We start from the raw sequence: 27,628 nt of genomic DNA on the forward strand, positions 1-27,628 counted from the left end.
AACCCCAAAATTAGGGCTGCTAGCAGCAGTAAGCATGGAGGACAAATCCAGGCTGCCTCTGGAGAAGGACCCTTCTGGCAAGCTGAGCCTTGTATAGGGCAATGATCTGTGGTGCTTTGGCTCATCCAGGCAACCAAGTGCCCACCAATGATCAGTGCTGTCTGGGTTTGCATCCTGGAGACAGAGGTGAAAATAAAAACCCCTGTCTGATGAAGTAATTAAAACAAGGCCTACCTCTGGAGAACACGTACCTTAAATTGTGTGGGTAACAGCTGAAAGGTTTATAAAATCTGGATTCATTTTTCTTTATTACAAAATAAATTCTTCTCAAATATCAGGAGTGATTTCACAAGAGTTGAGTTTTTTACATATCAGACTCAAAATCACATCTTTTTAAAAAGTTCTCAGTATAGAAGGAAAATCCCAACAGGATTTACAAAGCCATTGCAGGTCACAAGTACAGGAGCTGAGGCTGCAATGAATCAGAAAGGACATTTGTCATTACAGGTGTAAGGACAACTACCTGAACTGCTTTAATCACAAAGCTCAGGGTTTGAGTTTTATTTAAAACAGATGCATAACTAAAAAGAAAAATCATCACTACAAAGAGGCACGTGGTGTTTAGCTGATGGCATTCACTCTGTAACCCAAACAAGGAAACTAATCCACTTTTGAGTAGCTAATTTGTTTTTTCTTGCACTGTTTACCTACTTTACTGAAGTATTTTCATCCCAGAGCCTCACCAAGCATCTTAGAATATTAATGAGTGAAGCCTGGCAGCACTCCAGTGTTAGCAAACAAGAAAGTAACAATTCCCATTTTATCCACAGGGAAACTGAGGCACTGGGATTATTCAGATCCAGGTGATTTCAGAAAGAAAACTCCTGGATCCTGATTCTCTTACTGCCAGGTCTCACTGGACAGAGTTGTCCTCCTCTTTGTGAGATGCCTGGAGACCATGCTCAGATGAAGCCTGAGCAGATTCAGGGTAGAGATACATCCCTGGTGCAGAGGCAGCATATCCAGGTTTGCAAGAAACAGACCATTGAGGGCTAACAGGTTAGCAAGTTAGTACTCTCTGTTACAGCACACCCTGCCTTATCATAGTTTCTTTTCCCATCCATGGTTACTTAGATCTTAATCCTGTGTGGTTTGAAGTACCTCCAACCTCCTCCTCGGGGTTCTCTCTTGGTTTGAGCTGCTAGTGGTCAATGAATCAGTCTGAGCAACAGCCTGATTACAAAACACTCTTAAAGCCTGAAAGTCAGCAGATGGCTACACACAGAAAATAAGGGGGAAAACCCCTTGGAACACACTGTGCAGGAGTTCCAGGATTCTAGCAGGGACCTTCACAACGCCAGGAGCTTCATACAGAAAGCATTTGCTGCTTCTTTTGTGCAGGCTGCATTGCAGGTGACAGAAGCAGTGTGAACCACAAAGTGCCCTCCTCACCCAGCCTTATACACCTGCTGGCAACCTTGCACAGCTCCTTCACTTTTGTCTCTAGACCCATTCTCCAGAAAAAGTCTAATCCCACTGAACTTCCCGAACAACAAAGCTGTATTTTACAGAAAAGAAAATACAAGGTACAATTTTCAAGGCATAGCCTTAAAGCCATCACAATTTCACATGTCCATACACCAGAGCTCACGTCTTGAACACAAAAAACCAAGCACAGAAAGAGAACGTGGTCCAGATGATAAAGTGCAATTATTGTTATTTCAGTTGTGCAAAAAAAGAAAAAAGTTTCCCAATTCTGTAGTTTCACTTCTTGGTGAATTTATTTGACTTTTAATTAAAGCTCTTTCTGCTTCTGTCCCCATCTTTCCAGTACTGTTCAGTTTGCATTTCTGTAAGGCGTGAGAGAGTTCGCTGAAAGGCAAAGATCTCCTCTTCTCCTGTAAACATGGAGAGTCCTTTGGCAGAATCCTAGATTAATAAACAAAAAACAGTACCACAGACCTGTGAGAGACGTAGCTGTGCTGGAGTGCATCCTGCCTAACTCCTGAGGCAGGGTGCTTTACAGCCTCTGACAATTTAAGACAGCGGCACAAAAATTAAAACTAACATCCGGAAATTAAACAAAACTACCTACTCCAGCTAGGCAACCCTGTGAAGGAACACAGCAAAACAATCATTTGGCTTTAAGGCAACATCTTAACCATCTCTTTTCACTTTTCTGTTGACTAGCTGCCTACTGATTTAGAAAATTCATTTTAGAAGTCATTAACCAGGTTATAGGGAAAAGGAAAAGCAGAATAAGCAACATGCAAAATAGTTCTGTTTGTGAGGGTCTGTAACAGGTCATGGGAGACCTCAGAGCAGCCTTCCAGTACCTGAGGGGGGCTACAGGAGAGCTGGGGAGGGACATTTGACAAGGGCTTGTAGTGACAGAATGAGATGGATTGGATTGAAGCTTGAGGATGGGAGATTTAGACTGGAGACTAGAAAGAAATTCTTTACAGCGAGGGTGCTGAGACACTGGAACAGGTTGCCCAGGGAGGTCATGGATGCCCCCTCCCTGGCAGTCTTCAAGGCCAGGCTGGATGAGGCCCTGAGTGACCTGGTCTAGTGGGAGGTGTCCCTGTCCACAGCAGGGGGGCTGGAACTTTAAGGTCCCTTCCAACCCAAACCATTCTATGATTCTAATATGGACCTAAATAGTCTAGGATGAGGTAGAACAGACCATCTTTTATTTCTGTAGTTTCAATGTAGGGGCTAAACTTAAATCAGTATTTTCCAACATGACTGAGCAGATATGATGATTAACAACCCAAATGGATCTATATATTGTGGCCTTGCCTTTGGCTATGGATAAAGAGCAGGCCTTGCAACGATGAGAGCCAACAGCTACTCTGCAGAAAAAGCAGCAAATCACCAGTTCAGTGTTCACCTGATTCCTCTTCCTGAAACACTGCTGTCCATGATGAGACCAAAACCAATTTCATTACAAAAAGGAGAGGATGTTACTCTCATGTACCTGGCTCAGGTCCAAATCATCCATCAACACTCTGTTGTCCTCTAGCTCACTACTGCCATGTTCTACCAGGAACAAGCTTTGGAGAGGAGTCACTGCAGAACAAATAATGCGCACCTGAGAGGAGGGAAGCAGGGAACAGGATCATCAGTTGGGCTTTACAGAAAAGGGATCAAACACAGGTTTTATCAGAAGCAGATTTCAAATCACAACCACTTTGGTTTTTTACGGGTATTTTCTCCTTTCCTGATCAGCACTGCTGTTAAGATGTACCCCTGTGGTTACCTTGGGTTAGGAAAGAAAGAACATCCCTATTCCAGAAAGGCAGATGAGCTCAGGCTTAAATTTATGGCATGATTAATACTCTCAGAAATAATAATAAAAAAATACCTGCTCATTGGCCTTTGCTGCAATGTGGCCTTTTATGTGAAGCTGGGATGATGTTTCTAGCTCATTGGCCTTCTGTTTTCTAAATCACCACTACAGAAAGCCTCTCTTCAAACCAATGGTAAGAGCCAGGGTTTAGAGCTCCCAATATTACACCCATAGGAGAGGCTTGGTTCTCACCTTATGCTCATAGAAGGTGTCAATGAGAGTAATGAAGCGACGAGCTTGTGTCCTTTTTGCCATAGTGAGGAGTGGGATGTCACGGACAAAGACGGTGTCAAAGTGCTTTGATAGCTCCAGATAGTCGCTGGCCCCAAGAGGCTGAAACAAAACAAACTGTAAGAAATGGAAACCCAGGACAGACATCACCTAAGCACTGCATCCTGAACTGCTGCAGCTACAGAACAGAGGGTGTGGAGACCTAATTACAATCTTGGTTTTCTTTCTTCATATCATAGAATCACCCAGGTTGGAAGGGACCTCTAAAGGTCATCCAGTCCAACCCCCCTGCAGTGAGCAGGGCCATCCTCACCTAGATCAGGTCACCATCTCATATTTTGCCTCAGGAATGCCTGTTTGCCCCTGCTGACACAGGTTCCATAGTTTAAAGAGTGGCTCTTCTGCAGCCTGACAACATTATGATCTCTCTGACAACCTCAAACAAAGTAATTACTTTAAACCATAATCCACAGAGCAAAAGTCAACCCAAAGCATAAATAATTTAAGCAGCTCTAAGGGTGCTTCCCAGCAGCAGCATTTTCAAACACAAATGTATAGCCTAGTTAATAACTCCTAAGCTGACCTGCATTTAGTTGAGCCAAGGCTAATCCAAACTGGAAAAAAAAAAATCTCAGGTTCTAAGTACTGCAAGTAAGAGGAAACAGACAAAAATACAAATTTGTAGCTGTTCTTCTGTTCATGGTTTCACCTGCAATGATGAAGTAAAAATATCTTGTAAGAACTTAGCAGTTTGTGCTGGTTTGAAACTGTCTTTTTAATTTTTCTTTGCAAAGTTCAGGCGCACACTGACACACAGTTTCTATTCGTATGCCTTAACCATCCACAAGGCAAATGGGTTGAAGGACAGAGGGCACCACTGCCAGAGATTCTGGCTCTCCAGAAGCTCCACTGAGGAGCAGAAACTTTTCAGTATTGCCTATAGACCCTTTCTCTTCACCTCACAGCAAGTATTGGCTGGGTCCTGACTGTCAGGCTCAGCCTAGGTAATAAGAGCAGTGGCAAATGATTTCAGACACTTAGCACTGCTCTCTGTATAGCCCTCCAGGGCTGAAATCCATTTTCTGAGCCTCACCCATTCACAGAAAGTATTTCATTTCAGTCAGTAGCATACATGAAGGTATTACTTCCTCTGAAGTTGCTAATGAAGCTACAAATCCTCCTAATATTGCTACATATATATGTAATCCTCTTATTAAAAGTTTAGCCTGATTAAACTGGGCCTTCTAAAAATAACTGCTTGATTTGGTGTGTGTGGCTGGGACTGTCTGGTCTTGTTTGTTTCACCAATCATCGATCACAACTCAGCTTCAGCACCATCCTCCATTTACATAACAATTGCCACTTACCACTTGTTACCAGTTCTTTCACAGCCTGCAATTTATTCTTTTTTAAAACACAACCAAACATTAACAAGAGAAGACTCTTTCCTCTGTTATTATTTTTCCTGCCTCCCTGTGTGTGTGTGTGTAAGGTAAAACTGTTGTAGATTTTTGTCATTAACTCTGATGGCAGGAGTCAGCATTTTCTAGGCACCACGCTAATGCAAAAAGCATTACCAGCAGCCCGGGCTAGCTTCCTGATAAAGTGTTTACTCCACTTCAGCCTGCTTGACTGAGTTCTCACCTTCATTGGTTTTTGTTTCTCTGTCTACTTAATGCATTTCCAGCTATCATCATCTCAGCTCAAGTAGGATGTTTATTCTTTGGAGCTCTCTGTGGACTGTTTTAAGAGTTAGTCGTCTCCTGTTTCTATATCCATTCCATTTAATTAAAGTATAAAGCATCCTTCTTCTTTCTTGACTCATCAGTGACAAAGCAGCTCATCTTTCAGAGATTGTCTGAGAATACAGGATGCTTTACATGCATTATTTCATCTCACAACATTTAGTTGCCTTGGTATTGGAAGATATTCCAGGACCAGTTCTAACAACACCCTGAAGAGCTGTGATTGACAATAACTACAATTTAGTGCAGATGCTCCAGCACTTCCTAAAACCAAAATACAGTTTGGAAACAGATAATATTTACAACTTAGACATTAAGCAGTAACAAAGGATTATAGAGCTCTGTCTGTAGTTTTCAAAGAAGCCACACTCTTATCACTGAAAAAATGGAGCACTGAAGTCATGTTTCAAGTTCACAGTTCAAGAAGGGAACAGAAATGGAGTTCAAGAAAGGAACAGAACTGGAACACTGCATCCAGTTCTGGTGCCCCCAGATGGGCATGGATCTGCTAGAACAGGTCCAGAGGAGGCCATGAAGATGATCAGAGGGCTGGAGAACCTCCCCTATGAGGACAGGCTGAAAGAGTTGGGGCTGTTCAGCCTGGAGAAGGGAAGGCTTCAGGGAGACCTTAGAGCAGCTTTCCAGCACCTGAAGGGGGATACAAGAAACCTGGGAAAGGACTTTTTATGAGGGCTTGGAGCAATAGAATGAGATGGAATGGATTGTAGCTTGAGGAGGGCTGATTTAGACTGGAGGTTAGGAAGATATTCTTTACAGTGAGGGTAGTGAGACACTGGAACAGGTTTCCCAGGGAGGTCATGGATGCCCCCTCCCTGGAGGTGTTCAAGCCCAATCTCTTTTTTTTTTATGGCCTTTTCAAATGCTTGTGTGGAAGGACAACCCTTCCATGCACTTCTGTATCAAACCTTTAGCATTTGACATGCCTGTTCTTTAGTTACCCCTCCACAAACCCCAGGTCTATGGATGTATCAGGTTCAGACACTATGTCCATTGGCACTTGGAGGAATATTTAACTATCTAATTAGAGATGCTAGGATCCACTCAACCTTTACAAGGAAAAGGCTAAAATGTGTTGTTTCAAGCACAAGACAGGGCTGTGCTCCCAGCAGAGGGCAGCAGCTGCTATCCACAAGTGAGAGGAAGACTTTCAAAGACACTCTTGTGAGGAAGACTCTCTTCCTTTACTCCCTTAGGATCCTGGAAGATCACATAGGGATCTAAGTTATTTAAACCAACTCAAGTCAAGCTAAACTGTCACAACTGCCAATCTTCAAACAAAATTTTAAATGGGAAGTCAAGGAAGAGGGCTGGGTTATGGCTGGCATAACCAACACTGACCTTGATGTGTAAATGAAGAGAAATGAAAGCACTCTACTGGGGGTAGCAAGACTTAAATTTTCATGGCTGCTAGTTTGTGACACTGAGATTTTAAAATCAAGTGTTCTCTTTTGTGGAACACTTCCTTTTCAGTACATCTTTCCCAGCCTCCCACTTTCTTGTTCTTAAGCATGTCATGCTGCCTGTCAACTTAATCTACCATTTGGCAATTTTAAGTATATGAAGCATTTCCTGGACTAAAACTTTCATAGTTTCCTGAGATGTTAAGAAAAGCAAGCTGATGATGTACCTCCATTCTCACAACTACTTAACTGGTTTTGTCTGAAACTAAAACCCAACAAAGCCCCAAACCTACAGCCTGAAACACAGGCAGTGAAATTTCTATCCAAATAGTGACCAGCATGGTAGCTAAATAAAGTGAAAACATTATGCTCTAATCAAACCAATATAATAGAATATCAATATAATCAATCAGCATCCTGAATCAAACATGCTGCTGGCCCAGTGAGGTTTTGTTTCAGACTTTTTTTTCTTTTCAAATAGTGACTTTTCATGTTTCAGATGTTTATTTTCTTCTTAGTGACTTTTTGTTTCAAATTTCTTTTCTTTTTAAATAGTGATTTTTCCTGTTTCAGATTTTTTTCTTTTGCAATAGTGACTTTTCCTGTTTCAGATTTTCTTTTCTTTTTCAACAGTGACTTTTCATGTTTCAGATTTTTTGTCTTTTTCAATAGTGACTTTTCCTGTTTCAGATTTTTTTTCTTTTTCAATAGTGACTTTTCCTGTTTCAGATTTTTTTTCTTTTTCAATAGTGACTTTTCCTGTTTCAGATTTTTTTTCTTTTTCAACAGTGACTTTTCCTGTTTCAGATTTTCTTTTCTTTTTCAACAGTGACTTTTCATGTTTCAGATTTTCTTTTCTTTTTCAACAGTGACTTTCCATGTTTCAGATTTTTATTTTCTTTTTGAATATTGACTTTTCCTGTTTCAGATTTTCTTTTCAGTGACTTTTCCTGTTTCTGATTTTTATTTTCCTTTTAAATAGTGACTTTTCCTGTTTCAGGTTTTCTTTTCTTTTTCAACAGTGACTTTTCCTGTTTCAGATTTTCATTTTCTTTTTCAATAGTGACTTTTCCTGTTTCAGATTTTCATTTTCTTTTTCAATAGTGACTTTTCCTGTTTCAAATTTTTTTTCTTTTTCAGTAGTAACTTTTCCTGTTTCAGATTTTATTTTCTTAAATAGTGACTTTTCATGTTTCAGATTTTTATTTTCTTTTTAAATAGTGAGTTTTTGTGTTTCAGATTTTGTTGTTTCTCTTTTTTTTTTTCTTTTTAAACTGTGAAAAGTCTGAGTGTGAACTGTTCTGGATTGGGCTTAGGTACTCACTCTGTCACACAGCTCTTCAAACGTGGAGTCTGCAATGGTTCCACATGCTTTATTCAGCCTCAGCTCTCTGCCTTGCACTTTCAGAATCCTTGGTCTAGTTACTATGGGAACATGAACAAAGACTCAATCTTCTCTGGATAATTACTATAAAATTCATCTCTTACAGATAGGAAATGCATAGCTTGATGAATAATAGCACATGATTCAACACATAAATTAGACAAAATGCTGATACAATGACTGCCACTTGAGTGTGGCATCAACCCATATACAGCAATGGAACTTATTAATTGGTCAGTGGAGATTGGGCATTGTGTTCTAAATGTATTCTCTTTCAAGAGAAATTAACTTACGTACAATCATTTTGTTTCTGAGCCAGCTCATCAAACAACTTATCCATGACAGCCTCCACATCAGCTTCACTTGTGCTACAGTGAAAAGAATAATAGAATATGAAATTAATAACACTTGAAGCCAACATCAAACAGCTGCCTGAGCCTGCTTAGCTTTTTGCCCATTAAAAAAAAAAAAAAAGGAGAACAGGATGTTATGCTCTAAATACAAACATTAGATTTAGAATACACTTAAAAGTAGAGAATATTAACTCTCAGGTAGATGATTCTGCCTGATTTGCATACACTGAAAGACTTCTGTTTTTGGAGCTGTTTCCAGTAATGAGGCAATACAGGCAGAACACAGATCCATTAACACTATGTGTACACAATGAGGGAAAAAAAGGCTTCTGGCTCTATCTTGCATGCAAAATTAGAGCAAACAGACCAGGCAAGGCAGTCAAGGACCTCAAGAAGTATCCTTGGAAATTTCTGAAGGGAGATTTTGTAAAATTAAATATTGCAGCAGCCTCCTGGTGGGTGGTGGTGGACACCAAGTCAACTGACTGTATTGATCAAACTGTTTGCAAAATTGAACCATGAAATCCAAAACACCTGTGTGATATTACTCATGTTATCAGTTCCTCTCCCTCTGTCCCAAATACCATTTGGGAAAAGATCAATCACAGATAGTGAAAATGCAAAGTACCTATGCTGAGAGCTGAAGTTTATATTCATCTTCTGGTGGCCACAAAGATAAGAAAAAAAAAAATCAATCTGATCAGAGGATATTTTCTGTCAGTGAATGGGTCAGAGGGCCAGCATTTCTGTGCTTCATTCTTAAAGAAGATAAGAGAACATTTCTAGCTGTTTGGGTTTGGGTTTGGTTTTGTTTTTTTTCTCAGCTAGTTTAAAAGTTGAGAATAGTAAATTAATGCTATAGTAGATGACAAACTAGAATTTGGATACAGAATGTTTCACTAAAGTTTGTCTCACCTCTTTTGGGGTGAAAAGTTTACATTTTTTAGACTCCACTTGCATCATTTCACACAGTCCTAGGCATGCTGTAAATGCCAAGTGCTGATCAGCATGTCACATTTACTGTCCTCTTCATTAGGCCTCAAACTCCTCAGGAATCTTAAGAGCAGAACTGAAATAACTGCTCTGTAGCTCAAGCCTAACAATAGCAAACCTTGCAGATACAAAGAGTTGGGGTGGGGGGAAGGGAACAGCACAGTAAGTTCTAGAGGTATTCAACATCCTTGAAGCCCTGAGCAGCCTGGTCTAGTGGTCCCTGGCAATGCCAGGGGGGGTTGGAACTAGATGACCTTTAAGGTCCCTTCCAACCCAACCCATTCCATGAATCCTCCCAATGAAAGATCAGGATACAGACTTCTCAGCAGTCTCTGCCACTCACTTATCTCAAGTTTCACAGAACACCACCATGAAATACTTTGGCTGGGTACTACTCCTGAGACAGACTTGCTCCTATTTCTTCTCCTCTGAGAGCTGATGCAGAGGCATCATGTCCAGCCTATCACCTGCTGTGAGCACATGTCTGCTCTTGCTTTCTCCAGAGTATGGACAGCAGGGAAAGAGAATTGTAGGTGCTCTCCACAGATACCAAACAAAGCCACAGAGTGGAATGGGCACAGGCAAGGACAGCTACACACAGGCATCAGAACAGAGCCACGAAGAGCAATGCTGAGGTGACAGTGATGGCTTCAAACAGCACTTCTGAGCAGACACCACAAAACTTCAAGAGGAGTCAGGCCAGAATATAGAAAAGGGGCCAGTTCCCTTGAGCTCATACAGTCACACTGCACCTGAAGACACAGAACCTGCATTTGATCTGGTTTCCATTTAAAGTCTGTCTCCTCCCAGAAGCAGAGTGAGTTACCTGTTGTAATTCTACTAAATAGCACTCCTCCTTCCACACAAACCACCCCAATTCCGTGCTTTATAATAGTGATACACAGACTTCATTCCAAACACCTGCCACATCAACACTGCACCTTCCTCAATGGAACCATGACTTCAAAATCAATATTGTATGCTGAGTTGAAAGATCCAATACGTTATAAGCCACATTTTAAGCTACTGCTGTCTGCCTTGCTCAGGTGGACACTGCTTAAATAATAATATAAGAGAAAATGTGAGAGGGAAAATCCACAATGCAAAGGTTTCAAAGTGTTTTAAACCATCAGAGAGAAGATGTTTCTATCAGGCAGACAAATGCTGCACAACTGGGAACATATTTTTAAATGTATTTATTTGCAAATAGAGAATAAAGTGCTGAAGAAATTTTGTCCTGGTAAATAGGAACAATCTGTCAAAACAGGAGGGTGTTGTTGATTTTTTAAAATTATTTTTCTGTTTTAAATCCACAGCACTGGAAACACCCAACATTAAATGAATCCTTGTCACTGGATTTCTATAAATACTTAATTACTTAAATACAATAAGGATGTTCTTCTATTAGAAGAGAATTGTGCAATTTCTTACAAGAGGATATTCATTACTTTCTAACCATCTGTCACTTCAGTTCTCCAAACACCACACCTCCCCCCAAAAAAAAATCTAATTAGTTTTTATTCAGGCACCCATTAGAAATGATGCTTAGTGTGGGTACTGGAAATGTAGTTTAATGAAGTTAATCTCAGGGCATAATGGAAGGCAGTTTGCTGGACCAGAAGGCATAGAAAGGAAAAGTCACTCTCTGTTAATTCTGCTATACATTTCTCAGTTCCCATTGGCTAGGAAATCATTGGCTAGTAAGAAGGGGGAGGAAAAAAAAAAAGGGTAAATACCATATCATAAGATAAACTTACAGGTAGTAGAGTTTTCCAGCAGCAGGAAGCACTCGTTTCCTGTAGTCTATTCCAGAATCAAGCTGGACTACACTGCAGTACTTCTACAGAGACATAAAAAAAAAAAGGAAAAAGAATAGCTCTCAAGCTGTGTCAGAGAGAAGACAGACTGCTGTGATAAACCATCAGCCTGAGTAAGAGCTGCAAACCTGAAATTCAGAATCACAAAACCAAAGTCTCCTTTACAATTAACGAAGCAAAGAAATAAGATGGAAATAATTCACACAGCCCAAACAACAACAAAAAAAGTAACCATTTCCCAAAGGCCATCAACTAGAAAGTGAATACAGGCTGGAAGTGTGGGGAATGAAATGAGAGTGGATATTGCTTGCTCTGAGTAGTGCTTTGCTGGGGGAGTGTGTGCAAATGATGATTTTCACATTACAGAACAAACATTTAGAAACAGAAAATGAGGAGCAATGAAAGTTTAACAGACCACAGTTGAATCCTAACAACAGGCAGCTGAAACTACTTCTGCTCTCTAGCTAAAAACAATTTTACTTTTCCCTTCTGCTAAGAAGATTAAAACATTTTATTAGCCTGACATCAAATATATGAACAACATATATTTTGTCTCACCACAAAACAGACTGAAGAATAAAGGGCAATAAACAAAGCTTTGGGGCAAAGAGAATTTGTTTCATTATGTCCAAAATTACTCAGAAAAGGTTTTTCCCCCCCTTTTTCCCTTTAAACAACCTGTAAGATTCCATGTCTGAGTAGTCACAATGATTGCTTCTATGAGAAAACTCAAACCCAGCTGTACTACAGGGTAGGGTATTTTTCTGATTCAAGGCCTGAGGCTGAGAGCAAAATTCTCACTAACCTCAGCTGGATCAAGATTTTACACCTTCTGGCAAAGGGAACAGCTCTGCTTATCTGTTATTATTACCACCAACATCCACAACTTATGGGTATTATATAGCTAGAAGCTAAAGAAGCTATAAAAGAAAGGGAAGAGAAGTTTTTAATATTTTAGCAAATATACCTCTGTCAGCAATTTAATTACAGCAATAAAACTTGGCTTTGTAGGATTCAACACCATTACAATCCCTTGGATTGCTAGAGCCCACTAAATGACTCTGCTTCTTCACTGCACCATGAACTATTAGTTCACCATAACACTCTTGTTAAACATTTCACATTTTCTGTGCCCAATTTTTCAAAGCCTCCCTGAGGCCATTCAAGCATCGAAATTGGAAATGTCCAATCTCATTTATAGCCACTACATTGCAGGGGGGGAACCAAAACAACCACCTTAAATTTCAGAACCAACTATCAGTGATTTAAGGAACACTGGGACAGGCTGCCCAGGGGGTTGTGGACTCTCCCTTTCTCAGGTAGTCAAGACCCACCTGGATGCATCCTGTGTGATCTGGTATAGGTGACCCTGTTTGGGCAGGGACTGGATGATCTTTCAAGGTCCCTTCCAGTCCCTAACATCCTGTGATTCTGTGTGATTCTGTGAACAAAGGCTCTTTGGAACAAATGCTTAGCTTACAAATATCTGCAGGAGTGACTGTGCTGACTCCCAGCACTCAATTTTTGCCCTTGGCTATTACTGAAGGTTCTCTAACTATTTCAATCCTCCCACATTTCTACAAAGATATACAGCTGGGGAAAAAAAAAAAAAAAGAAGGTGAAAAACACAAACATCCTGGAAACAGAGAATCCCAGGAAAATCCATGTGTCTTTAATTCTGGTAAGTGAAAAAGCCATGCTAATCAAATCATTATCTTGGGCTAAGGCTACTGCAAACACAATAGCATGGGTGCTACAATATTATTATAATCTATTCCCTTTCTTTTCATGAAAGCTTACAAAGAAAGAGAATAACAGAGCAGAAGAAAAAAGTTCCAGAGGCATGTAATAATATGCACAAGGGAGGGAGGGAGGATGTTTAAGCTTTTCTTCAAGCATCAGTCTGGCAGTCAAGGCCAGAAGGAAGATTCCTGAATTTCCCAGCAAAGCTGCTGTACTTGGCTTTTCTTTGCCAGGCACTGATGTTAAACATCTTTCTGCCCAGTATTTTATCCACACCTTTCTACCCATTATTTTACCCACATCTTTCTGTCCAATATTTTATCCACATCTTTCTGTCCAATATTTTATCCACATCTTTCTGTCCAATATTTTATCCACATCTTTCTGCCCAATATTTTATCCACATCTTTCTGCCCAATGTTCTATTTTTCCAAAGCAGTAGGTGAGCTCAAGTATTATTTTCTTTGTGTTAGTAAGAGCAAAATAAAATGACAATCAGATTATTACAGCTATGCAGACTATGAGGTTATTCAGATCAACTTTAGATACTCAGATATTTAGTGATGCTGTTTAGCATTTGGTTGAGGTTTTTTTTTCCTGGAAACAACAGATAGGGAATTTTGCATGAATTCAGCTTCACCTTTTTGACCTTCAAGATGGGTTTACACAGAAGGACAGGCTGAGAGAGCTGGGATTGTTCAGTTTGGAGAAGAGAAGCATCTGAGGAGACCTTATTGTGGCCTTCCAAGGGGGCTGCAAGAAAGCTGGTAAGGGGTTTTTTAGGGTGTCAGGTAGTGATAGGATTGAGGGGAATGAATCCAAGCTAGAGGAGAGGAGATTTAGATTAGATGTCAGGAGGAAGTTCTTCACTGTAAGGATGATGAGACACTGGAACAGGTTGCCCAGGGAGGTGCTGGAAGCCTCATCCCTGGATGTTTTTAAGGCCAGGCTGGATGTGGCTCTGAGCAACCTGATCTAGTGGAAAGCTTCCCCACCCAGGGCAGCAGGGGGGTTGGAACTGGAGGATCCTTGAGGTCCCTTCCAACCCTGACAATTCTGTGATTCTGTAAAAACTTCCCCACTCTCAGGGTGAAAAACAGAGAACCACATAAGAGTGAAGAACAGGTAACCACATAATAGTGAAGAACAGAGAACTGCTTAAGAGTGTGGCAGAGCTATGGTGGGGCTGAAAGAAAAAAGTGCACCTGCAGACTGTAGCTGTGCTGATATTTGCAGTGGTGCTCATGGCTCAGCTGCTGATGGCTGCAGTAGAGCAAACCTTCTGTGCCCTCAGACTGACCCTGGGCTGGATCATGCAGCTCACTGGGGCTTGCTGCACTACAATATCTTTATTGATGATCTGGATGAGGGGATTGAGTCCATCATCAGTAAATTTGCAGATTACACCAAGCTGGGAGCAGGTGTTGATCTGTTAGAAGGTAGAAGGGCTCTGCAGAGGGACCTTGCCAGGCTGGACAGATGGGCAGAGTCCAACAGGATGGCATTCAACAAGTCCAAGTGCCGGGTGCTGCACTTTGGCCACAACAACCCCATGCAGAGCTACAGGCTGGGGTCAGAGTGGCTGGAGAGCAGCCAGGTGGAAAGGGACCTGGGGGTACTGGGTGACAGCAGCTGAACATGAGCCAGCAGTGTGCCCAGGTGGCCAAGAGAGCCAATGGCATCCTGGCCTGCATCTGGCATAGTGTGGCCAGCAGGAGCAGGGAGGTCATTGTACCCCTGTACACAGCACTGGTTAGGCCACACCTTGAGTACTGTGTCCAGTTCTGGGCCCCTCAGTTTAGGAAAGATGTTGAATTGCTGGAGCATGTCCAGAGAAGGGCAACGAGGCTGGGGAGAGGCCTTGAGCACAAGCCCTATGAGGAGAGGCTGAGGGAGCTGGGACTGTTTAGCCTGGAGAAGAGGAGGCTCAGGGGAGACCTCATTGCTGTCTACAACTACCTGAAGGGAGGTTGTAGCCAGGAGGGGGTTGGTCTCTTCTCCCAGGCAACCAGCACCAGAACAAGAGGACACAGTCTCAAGCTGCACCAGGGGAGGTTTAGGCTGGAGGTGAGGAGAAAGTTCTTCACAGAGAGAGTGGTTGGCCATTGGAATGGGCTGCCCAGGGAGGTGGTGGAGTCACCATCCCTGGAGGTGTTCAAGAGGGGATTGGACGTGGCACTTGGTGCCATGGTTTAGTGGTCATGAGGTTTAGGGTGACAGGTTGGACTCGATGATCTTTGAGGTGTCTTCCAGCCTTCTTGATTCTATGATTCTAAAGCAGCATTTGGTGCTACAGGGTTCTAGTCCAGTGCTGTTCTGCTTACAAACTCTTTTCTCCTTGACTGCACTGCCAGTCCTTTGTGAGTCTGTGATTTAACACTGCAGGGAGTGAGTTTGGGAGGTTAGAACTGTACCTGGAAACACTACCAGTGTAGCTCTGAAGACACATTTCTTCTGATTCCTTTCATTTTCTTCCTTCACAATAATTAATATTATGACTGTTCAGGGGAAATCACTCTCATTAGTGACATCAGTTAAGAAAAGCTGCTGTGTGCTCAAAAGCTTATTTATGGCTTTTTGGCCTCTTTTAAGCTACAAACGGTTGCACTGTGCTCCTGCCTCACAGAACTAGAAAATCAACACTGGCATTTTGAAACCCTGCAGGTTTCAGGGGGGGACAGGGGAAGGAGAAGGCAGGCTTCTCTATTTTTTACCCTCCAGCTTTTAGCAAGCTGGGAGAAAACCCCTAGTAAGAACAGGTTCTTTACTATGTGGGGAGTGGAACACTGGAACAGGTTGCCCAGGGAGGTGGTTGAGGCCCTATCCCTGGAAATATTCAAGGTGAGGCTCGACGAGGCCCTGGGCAGCCTGATCCAGTTGGGGACGTCCCTGCTGACTGCGGGGAGGTCAGACTGGATGAGCTTTGGAGGTCCCTTCCAGCCTGGACCATTCTATGATTCTAAGAACACAGAGAATTTCTACTTTCTCTCCCCATCTTTGGAGTAACTTCTCCAGCACTGGGCTGATTAAACTCCACCGATGTGATTGCATCCTCACACTCACTAATCACCACCACAGAATCCTAATCAACAGCCAAAGAACTAACTGGAGTGCTCAGATTGTTAGCACTTAATTGTCAAAGCCAGGACTGTAACTACTGGTTCCCAGTCATTAAAATGGAGATTTCAACTCTAAAATTTCATCTGCTTGAGCTAAACTTCTGCCTTTCTTTGGAAATAAATACTTCAAATTTAAGCTCCAGTTAGTCTGCTCTGCCCTTGTGGAATCATCTACAGTTTCCAACAGATTCTCTATTCCACTGAGACATTTCAAGTCTGGCTTGCCCTGTTCAATTCCAATGCATGAAATTAATTAGTCATGCAACTTATTTTGAAGTCATTTATGTATTTATGTATACAAAGAACAAATACAATTACAGAATTGAAAATGCAATTAGTTAAGTTTAGAATGAAGCATGCTCAGGCTCTCATTCCCACTGAAGTGGAAGAGAAACTTTTTATTCCAAAAGGAAAAAAAAAAAAAAGACAAAGCCTCAAGGCTCAGCTCGAGACAGAACACTTAACAACCTTCAGACAGAATAGGTAAAATCAGATTCTCAGTATACCTACTGTAAAAAGTTATTAATTATAGACTAATAGAATTTTTTTTCTTCCTGTGAGCACCTCTAATATTCCTTTGTTGCTACAATCAAGAATGGTAGCTATTAAAATACTCAGCTGCAGAAGAAATTAAAGCACACAACATGACAGATTGCTAAGTGGAGGAAAAGAGGATTCAGAGAATTTCAAAAGGCAGGCAGAGTTAACTGGATAACCTGCAAGTTCTCAAGAGCTGTGTTTTCCCTGTGTCACAACCCCCTCTGAAATGCTAATAGGTGGCCTTGCTGTCCACCTTAACCACTTTACTAAATTCCATGTGAGCTCAAATACTGTGATCAGCTCCTGACCCTTGATCATGCAGGTGAGAAGCTATCTCTTAACTTTACTGAACACCAACATCAGTCAATCCATGAGGGTACTGGAACACTGCAACAGATTACGGGAGGTAGTGGAAGCTCCATCCCTGGAGATATCAAGGTCAGGCTCAACAAGGCTGTGAGCAACCTGATCTAGTGGAGGATATCCCTGCTCACTGGAGGGGGTTGCACCAGATGACCTTTGGAGGTCCCTTCCAACCCAAACTGTTCTATGATCAGGTAGACACAGGGTGAGAACCCTCAGCCAACAACAGAGTTTCTGAGGTATACAGAGTTCACTAGACTGAACCTTTTGTGGTTTTCATTGACTCCATGCAGTGTTATCAACTAGAACATTGTTTCTTCTTTCTTACAATTAGAAAGAAATTCTTTCCAGTGATGGTGGTGAGACACTGGAACAAGTTGCCCAGGGAGGCTGTGGATGCTCCTTCCCTGGAGGCCAGATTGGATGAGGTCTTTGAGCAGCCTGGGCTAGTGGAAGGTGTCCCTGCCTGCCCATGGCAGGGGGGTTGGAACTAGATAATCTTCAAGGTCCCTTCCAACCCAAACCATTTTATGAATCTATGAAAATTTTAATTCAACAATTTCAAGGAAAGGTTTTTTCATCCAAATGATACCAAATGATATCATGTGGCCTCCAAGATTCCCCAATGATTCATAACTGTGGTAGAACAAGAATCCTGTCAAGCAAAAACACTGGACCATGAAAAAAATTCTTTATGCCCTACAAAGCATACCCACGGGTTTTAACTTTGGGGTACTCTCAAAAAGTCATTAGCAAGGGACAATCACCAGCATGTTTCAGAGCATGAAACTGGTTCAACTGGAACTCAAGAACTGGGCAGGTCTGTCTACACCCTGCTGAGAGAAGTGTCCAAAGTTAAGAGCTGTGTTTCCCATCCTGTGCAGCTCTAAAAGGAGATCAACCAGATCACTGGTCACAAGCAAGCATGGTACAGGTGGAGGACATCCAAAGGACTCTGCTCCTTTCATCCATTTTTTAAATTGGCACAGAGAGAGAGAGTGGAAAAAAAAAAAGAAAAAAAAAAAACCAAGTTTGCAACACTCCTAACTTTTTGATACACTGGTTCATGGGAACAAAATTGTTTGGTGATGGATAAAAAGTTGGTCCAAGTGTTGCTGGGTGTGCAGACAGTTTTTGTCTTCCTGTTCATGTGTTGCTGAAACAGTAGACTTTAAAGAAAATGTCAATGAATCCTCATAAGCACCATACATGACCTGTGGGGTAATTAGCAATCATTTAAAAGCAGCAAGACTAAAATGTTCTATTCTTTATTACTGTCAGCTCTTGTCTTGATCAGCATTTTAATAAAGATGGTTCATTGCTGAGACCCAAAGATATTCCACGAACGCCTCAAGTCTGCCCATCTTTTATACATCTTACAGAGACACAACCCAACGCATAGCACTCTACAAATCCTCATGAAGCTCGCTAACACATAAACACTCCTGTCCTTCTCCACGACGGGCGATTCACTCAACCTATCTTACGAGTGACAGAGGTGCGATACCAGAGATAGGAGTGTAGCAACTTACGAGGAGGATTAGATCTATAGCGGACTCCTCTCTTCGCGAGAGCATCATACACATATATCAAATTCTAGCTTCTAATTGACGATCCGTTCTTTTATTACTTTCGATTATCCCTATACTGGGAAAGGTCACGAACTGATGTCCCTCCATGAGAACATTATCCTCATACGCCACCCTACTCACACTCACAGGCCTAACAATCTATATGCTTCCACAGCCTATCACGAGGACTTAGTCTTTCTCTCAACGTACTAGCGAAACCACTTCACATCACACTAGCACACAACACTGCTACCCACAACCGCGCAACTAAACGTAACCACGGGAGCGAACTGGTAGAGTTTATTCCAAAGCAGAGACTGGTGAGTCAGACAGTAGATTCGGGCGAAGTGATAGATGTAACAGTGTCACCTCTCTGATACTACTTAGTTCACTAGCCATGTTCTATCGATAGAGCAGAGTATACTACTCCTCCTTCTTGCGCACACAAGACGTTCGTTGGAGGAACAATTCACAAAAATGTGGAACATTGTGACGCGTTCAGTACAATGGTATTCTTGTATAGCGAAGCATAGATTTGCACAATCGCATGTACTACAGAACACATTGTGTACAAGGAGTGTGTTTTTATTACACACTGGTGTCATCATGAACTGTCCATTCCATCGAGGTTCTAGGGAGGGTCTACGATGTTCTTAGTCTCTATTGAGTATATGTGTGATCTTCAGGCGAGGATTAGGATTGTGGCGAGTTTGGAGAGAATGAGAGTGATAGAGTGCTCTACTACATAGGAAGAGGATGTGTATGGCACAGGGAGACTGCAAGAGCACAAGTGTAGACACTAGACTTAATAATAGACTCGCAGATCAGTTAGTCTCCAGCGTCGAAGAACAAATATCCTTAATGCGCAAGACTCAGAGCAGTGGGAGAATTCCTATTCAATGACATCAGCAGTGACTGTCTACAGTTTAAGAGCACATAGGTGAAGTGCTAGAGACTTACACACTAGAGACAAGCGGGCTTGTCGCATAACTAAGAGCACGACAGTGTATGCCCAGCACTAGATTCAGTGTGGGCTATCTGCACACCACTCAGTGACTTCGACTAGAGATTCAAAGACAGCGATGTCCTTGCTGTGAAGCGTGTATCATAGTGCACAGTAGGTCTAGCATTCAGGAAAGTCGACACACACAAAAGGCGTAAACGAGGATATTGTAGACAGGGACATGTGAAATGTTGCGAGTATGAAGTGGCTTGGTAGACTGAATGGAAGGGACACGTCATGTAAGAAAGACACCTTAGCGGCGGGAGTTAATACTTGAGGTCCACTTTCTGAGGTGGAGAGTCATTTGAGACATCAATAGAGAGTCAGAACCCCTATGTGGTGGAGGAGGCTTTATAACAGTGATATCTAACTGCTGGACGATGCGATAGATAGGATAATGTATCATGATTCATGATTACCACTGTATCTGCAAACATGCAAGAATCATTCTGGAATTTACGTGTCGCATCTGCAAACTCAGAGACATCACATTCAATACCAGAGTGCAAACAAGTAAGGGTAACAAACTTGTGCTGTGTGTCCGTGCCATATTCTATGTCAATACGAGCGTAGTGACTATCGTTTTGTGCGATCATGCATTAAAGGAGAACTGGAACTAGAGTCAACATGAACTAGAAACAGGATCGTTTAATTATGAGGTCTCAAGACCACGCGTTTGAATTGACGGGGAAACACCACATGACTGGTGCAGAGTGCAACACTAAGAGGAGGATATGACAGTGTGACAACAGTTGTATTAGTCGTGAGTGTACAATAACTGATTTAGATCTAACAACTAATGCTATTGTAAAGAAGCTCATGAATGGATGCAAGGTGATAGACGGATTAGGATGTGCTTTACTAGTGCTTTGAGCTCAAGGATGTTGGTTGCGGGTGTGGAACTAAGTATTCCTAGCGCCTGCAACCCTAGAGGAGGGAGTAACACAACACTCTCTAGTGGGGCGTTAAGGAGAGAGACAGAGGTGTGCACCTTGGGTGTATGGAGTTGGTGTTACGAGCCTATGAGTGTCGTGACAATCAGACACGCAATGCAAGCAAGGTGAAATGGTGAACATATGAAGAGACACACACACAGAAGATCGTCACTATACTACTATGGCCGAGAGTATTTGCACAACTCATAATGCGTATATGATTCTACTGATTTTTATTCTATCACTCACAAGATTTAAACATCTAGGTGGGGCGTGCCTAAGTCGGTGGGGTATGCGTACATACTGATCACAGGCATTAGAAACATTTCTCATAGTATACTTGGTAGGCCATTTCTGCTATAGATACTTTGTTGGTTAGATAGTGGATATGTGTATTGTAGATTATCAGAGGATACTTGCTGGATTAGAGTCTGAGATGGTAGTCAACTTGATGGCGAGGTGATAGAGTAGACCAAACGTATGGAACGAGCTCTATGAGGAATAAAGGCGGATACAACATTAACTCTTTATCATTTATAGTATACTCTTAATACCACATTAGATTTCTGGTGAGGGTGATATAGGGCAGTGGTATGAGGGAATTTTGTCGGCGATATGTAGAGGAGGATTAGATGATCATTTGGTGTGTTAACCTATTTGAGGCAGAATACATTTGCTATTTTGTGGTAATAGCATATCTACCAAGGGTGGAGTGTTAGCAACATGTGGACAACTGATACGTATGTAGTCGTAATAGTACACACGTTACTATGCACATAAAATCTATGATAGTGGTGGTGATAGGTTGTGTCATCAATAAAACTATACACCAGGAAACATTCTGAGCGCAGACAAGAGTTAAACAACATCAACACATCTTACAATGACATACAGACGAAACACACAAGACTCTTTATGAATTCTGGCGACGAGTATAGATTCTAGATCACATTCGGGATTATTTGGTGTATATACTGATTATGGTGGTGGAGTATGGGGCGTGTAGAGTATGGATAGCACAAGTGCACGACTATAGAGGATGGTACCAGTGACCACCACACGGTGATTAGTATTCTTATTAGTTAGAGAGTCATATGAGCATACACACTCAGAGAGTAGGGTAGTAGTAATACACACGAGGTGAGTCACCCATTATAGTATAGTATTGACATATGAGGGGGAGGCGTGAGTTAGACATGAACAAAACAGGTCTTATGTTATATGAGTACATCTTCAAACTTGGTTGGTAGTGTGTGGATTCTCTATGATAGATATGAAAAATACTATTGACATGGTGGGGACATCTAGAGAAGATCATGATATTATTTGAGGTGGGGTCGGGCGATGCACTACACCTGAACGGACACAAGGTTCTTACATTTTGAGAGGACGCATTATGTGCAAAAAATATGAAGTAGGATGGTCACAATTATGACAGATTTAGAGGTGTAGATTGTGCACGTAGAGAGGTGACTTAGTGGTTTTTTACCGGATCACAATGAGAGATGAGGTGTACACTAGGAGGGGTCAAACTTATCTTCTTTGGTACACTGGTGAATGTGATCAGTGAGAGAGTTCATGTATTATTTATTTCACACTGAGACTAACTATTACATGTCACTGAGAGTGGATGTGAGCATATGGGTGGGGGGTTTGTGGTTGATGAATGACTAGTCAACGGGTAGAGGTTCAAAGGGGCGTAACAGTAGTACACACACATTACACTCATATGAGACTGGAGATGAGTGATAGTGTGGAGATAGTTCATAGAGGTATATTTAGATGTCACTGAATGAGACACAGAACAAGGAGTACTGGCGTTGTGAGTAGGAATGGATAGACAAGAGACACACACAGCGGACACGTTACAACTTTTGTGTGTCATTTTATTAGGGTTATATGTGTGTGTGTGTATATGTAGTGTGTATGCGAACATGCCTGATATCTTTATAGACATAAATATGTCGATCGCGCACTAGAGTATTGGTAATTTGTAGCGTGTATGACAGTGACATCACATATGTAGAGAGTTATATTTCACACGTTCCATATAAGCTTAGTGGAGTGCGTGCACCGTTGTATTTGACATATTGAGATACATGGGTAGATAATTACATGGGATCACATAGAATAGATCTAGCGCATTCATCAATTACTTATAGGTACAGGTAGGGGTTGGTCGATTATATTTATGTGTGTGTCGCGAGTGACGATGGATGGATGAGAACATGACATCAAGAGGTTCGAGATAATTTTTGACATATGCAGACATCTTTGCAAGTAGCGGATTAGACATTGCACATAGAGGGAGGACGATATGTTGGAGACACTCTGGAGTGGGAGAGAGATAGAGATCTTAACTACTTATAACATGTTACTATAGTTAGTTTTTTGCTTAGATGGTCACAATCTTCTGGTATCTTTATGGGGCGAGGGGGTCTTATATTAGTGACACATTGCTGAAAGTGTTCAACGGACACACATAAGACTCATGTGTAAGGACACGTTTAGGAAGATGGTGGTAGTCAACAGGTGGGGTTACTTTGCGAGGATTAGACATGGCACAGTACGATGTCACAACACAGTTTATCATTCTCATACAGACTGTAGGTAGACACTTTGACAGCATATGATGGGTGATGTGATTGCGTGGGTAAGTGATTATTTGTACACGATACGGAGTAGTGAGAGTTATATTTTTGCACCACACGTTTTCTGTATTCTGGATGTGATATGGATAGTGTGAGGAGACGAGGGACGTTTGTTGGTTACACAATGGAGGTCAGGGGTGATTGACATTTATTAATATAGTTTATCACACACACATTCTAACGTTAGAAGGGGAGATGGAACGGATTGATATAGATTAAATCATTCAAATGAGGTATATGAATTATATGCATAGGTTGAGTTCTTACATTGATACATTCTTCACAGAGGATACTTTGTGTTACTTCATGGGTAGGGATATGTAGTGATAGGCGTGAGTGGAGAGAGATTGTAGTTATGATTGTAGTGTCTAGACATTCACTAAGTGATAGTGCTATGGGCATATGATGAGTGTAGTTTAGGATATAGGAAAGACTAGATTAATAAGAGTTGATTATAATCTAGACGGGTGCGCAAGTGATGTATGTATGTTAGCAAACTTAACACAAAGAGTGTAGAACAATACTTTGGGACAGTTCTTGAGTCACATTGTTCTTCAGGGGAGTGTGCGCCTAGACACTGATCAGTTCATCTATTCAATATGATCAATAGAAGATTATTTTGGTGTGAGTAGACATTTTATTACACACAAATAGATATTTTTTATGAATGAGACAGGTTGAGAGGACTGAGCACGATGGAACGTGTGAGATCACATATTAGTAGGTAGGTGACAATGTGGTTGGTGTCTATCTATTTCTAGACATATCTAAGACTCATCTTTTATTGAGTGGGTGCGGTAGGTATACACAGAGATGATCTATGTGATAGGTATCACACACACTGTATGGGTATAAGGGGAGCTTGGTAATGAAGTGCATAGAGTGGTCTGTTTGTGAGAGTTTTGGTAGAGTTGAGAGGATCTATGATTGTGTTGACTGGGGTAGGTGATACGACAACACACAAGTAGGAACACAATGAGGGGGGATATTGTGTCATGATGTGTCTCATGGTGAGTATAGGAATTTTGTGGGGGTATGAGTTGTAGGGATGTTTGGACTCTGTATAGATCAGTAGGTTTGTCTACCTTTATGTGGTGTGACAGTAACAACACATGTGGAGGTGTGTAGAGGGGTAGGTGAGTGACGAGATATTTAGTGGAGGAGAAGGGGGGGTATGTATTGTTGGGGGTTTATTTTGGAAATTATGAGTATGGTTGGTTTTTGGGATGGGAGTTCGAATGAGTGACATTATACAATGAGTGACTTATGATTTGGTTGAAGTGAGGGAGAGATTTGTGACTAATCAGAAGAGGGCATATGATAGACGGTACAGATAAGGGGGACACTATTTGGTGGGTTACTAGTGGTGTAGGATCATAGTGAATATGAAACGATTATTTTAAGGATGACAGTAACAGGACATACGGAGGGTAGGTGAGTGGTGAGCAGCGGGGAAATAGGAGACACACATACGAGTGGGGTGAGATGTGTCTGTTCTTAGTGCACATTTAGTTTTATGATATGTTTGTAGGGTGCTGGGTTGGTCATAGAGGTTTCACATATTCTTTACGATATCTAGATAGATGAGGTGTATTACACTCTGACAGGGAGATTGGAAGTCTGGATTGTATCACATTAGTGAGCAACTCGAGCATATGGTGTGATGATTGAGGTCTAGGGATAACGGACACAGAGTGGGGGGAAGAGGAGAGGGCATTTACTCTGACTCTTGATATCAGGATTGCATGACATATTTGAGAACATAGTCCACTTAGACTATACTATTAGAGTGAGCAAGAGAGAATATAGGTGGAGATCGAGAGCGATCTATTAGATGTGTAGAGAGCAATTTCAACATGAGCATTTTCACATCTGGGTGCTTCACTATCTACAACTCATACAGGAAGGGGGGTATTTGTGTATGGTAGTCTAACTATTAAAAAATCAACAAATCTTCTTCTAATTACTAAGCATATATGTGTGTGAACATGTGTGGTGGTACATTGTCTGAGACGTGAGTTAGGTGGAGAGCTGAGAGGGTACGATGGCAGGGGATGGGTTAGGTATGAGATATATGTGACGTATGATCGGGGGTGTTATATGGGGTATGGGTTAGATTAACAGAGATACTTTTGTCTCTATGGAGACTCTGTGAGACACAGAATAGGCTGATGAGATACACGCAGGGAGTATCTATATAAGGTATGAAGAGAGTTGATTGGGGGAGATGTATGTCTCTTTCTACAGTATACATGGTTCTGACAATGGATGTGTACAAACTATACATACTAGGCGACATACATTCTTTTGTTCGTTACATGTGATCTATACGTCTCTTCTAAATAGGGTAGGTGACTTATGGCTGATTGTTTTTTTACATTACACAATAGTACACACTAGTTTATATTGATGTGAATATTAGTTATAGGGGTGTCAGACAAGCAACTTAGGGCCTACATGTGGATGCGTACGTCAGTGATCCTCTTATGTGTGTGTTCAGCGGTATATAATTAGAACACATCTCTTATTGAACAGTCTAGGTCATGCAGTAGATAGAGGTGACTAGATAGTAGACTATATGATCTAATATGTGAGTATCTCTCTGGGAGGCTCATAGAGTTTGATAGAGAATCAGGACATACTTAATACGCGAGTGTGTCGATGGGTGGGTCATAGGATGCGTAAGGACAACACTATGTCTGGTACTGACTATAATGGTTTGAGTCATTGTATGTGCGATGTGTGCGGATATGTTCGAGTGTATAACAGGGTAATGCACAGCAGTGGCGGATAGGATTCACACTATTGTTGGAATTGTATCACGTGGATGCGTTATAGTTACAGTGGATTGCAACGTTTTAAAGCAAGAGATACACATAACGGCTTGAGTAGACCGAAAGTATAGACTGTGGTACTATGGGTGAACACTCGTATTCATTGCTTACAATAGATAGGGTTGAGTAAACACACAGATGGATGTGATAGACTCTGTAGACACATAGAGTGGTTGTGGTCGTGATGAGGGTGGATATGGTGAGATACACCTTGAGGTACAGATAAGGTGGTGGTTACGTGTGACACTAGTGATGTCTGTATTGTCCATGCTAGTGAGGTAGCAGAGGTGATAGAGAATAGGCACGTAGGGTATTACACAGAGAGGACATACACACTGTTGAGAGTACATGACAGATCAACAATACTGTAGAGTATCATGGTGATCGAGATGTTACTTATAACACAGCAATGAGATTGGGGTGATGTAATTTCGTGCAATTGATATAGTGGTATTGGATGTGGACGATTATTACTTCGTATTTTAGCATCAGTACAGCGAGGCGGGGTGGCAGACGAGGCACTCAGAGTGTTGACAGGCGTTGCCACATGTATTGTGTGAGTTCTAAACTTGATAGGGGCGACACATATCAGCGCGATATTAGGGGGTAGACATATCATACTGTTCTAGTGTGTCAATCTTGAACATTAGGTTAGGAGATGAGTGACAGACACATTTTTCAAGAGTTGAGTAGACGAAATGGTTTAACGTGAGCTTTATACTTAACACAACACACATTAGAGGTTACTTGTCTATTACTGTGATTTGGACACATACCTCTTGATATCTAGGATGAGTATTATGGACACGAGGTTACTCTCTATAACTCCAGCAGAGGAGGGAATTTGGGATGACTGAACCTATGGTGTTTGGTGTTAGGCAGATGTGACATTGGATTACAGAAGGGGGGTATGTGGTGGTGTGAGAGGTAATAGAAAGTCTCTCTAGTGGTGTACAAAGTGGAAGACTTAACATCAGCATAATTACACAGTATTCACAGCATTTGTAGCGTGACACAATAGATGTAGTAGACACTTTATCTCACATGAGAATAGTAGCACTTCTGGGGGAGTTGTATCTAGTTGTGGATTTTAGTGTCACTTGTAGACTACGGGTGATCATTGTTGGGGCTGGATGAGGATGTAATTAAGAGTACATAGTGACGTGACAGTGTGTGACTACGGCAGAGTATAGAGGTGAGATTAGACGAATGGATGTAGAGTGACATACACAGGTGACGATAGTCACACATTGGGACTTAAATAGATTCAATCTAGTGGGTGTGGGGAGTAAAACACTGACATGGTGTGGCAACACAACTCTCTGATCTGACTTAGACAGTTAAACATGTGTAGGAGGCACGTTCTTCTTTGATTCAGCTGATTTTAACATTATATTGATGATTCTTGGAACAGATTTAACTCTTCTCACACTCTCTAGTGGAAGAGTGATTTATATACATAGACTTTGGAGGTACTAGGAATCAAATGAGGGAATGTATGTACATACGGAAAAATGTGATGGAACATATTGTCACTCATTTAGCACTATGGGAACATTTAGTTGTGTTTAAT

The 27,628-nt window shown here is 41.6% G+C and overlaps 1 protein-coding gene across 1 annotated transcript in view; it reads right to left on the reverse strand.

The window, feature by feature from the left end:
- Positions 1 to 1,774: 1,774 nt before the first annotated feature.
- Positions 1,775 to 27,628, reverse strand: part of AFG1L (AFG1 like ATPase) — a 45,996-nt gene continuing 20,142 nt past the window's right edge. The window contains exons 7-13 of the mRNA XM_054393035.1: positions 17,475 to 17,491; positions 11,237 to 11,319; positions 8,431 to 8,501; positions 8,074 to 8,174; positions 3,545 to 3,685; positions 2,981 to 3,094; positions 1,775 to 1,929 (exon numbers count right to left, since the gene is read on the reverse strand). Of these exons, the coding sequence (XP_054249010.1) occupies positions 1,792 to 1,929; positions 2,981 to 3,094; positions 3,545 to 3,685; positions 8,074 to 8,174; positions 8,431 to 8,501; positions 11,237 to 11,319; positions 17,475 to 17,491 (665 nt within the window). The 3' untranslated portion in view covers positions 1,775 to 1,791. The remainder of the gene's footprint in view (positions 1,930 to 2,980; positions 3,095 to 3,544; positions 3,686 to 8,073; positions 8,175 to 8,430; positions 8,502 to 11,236; positions 11,320 to 17,474; positions 17,492 to 27,628) is intronic.

This window comes from Indicator indicator, chromosome 27 (genome assembly GCF_027791375.1).
Source record: "Indicator indicator isolate 239-I01 chromosome 27, UM_Iind_1.1, whole genome shotgun sequence".
In the NCBI taxonomy this organism is placed as follows: Eukaryota; Metazoa; Chordata; class Aves; order Piciformes; family Indicatoridae; genus Indicator; species Indicator indicator.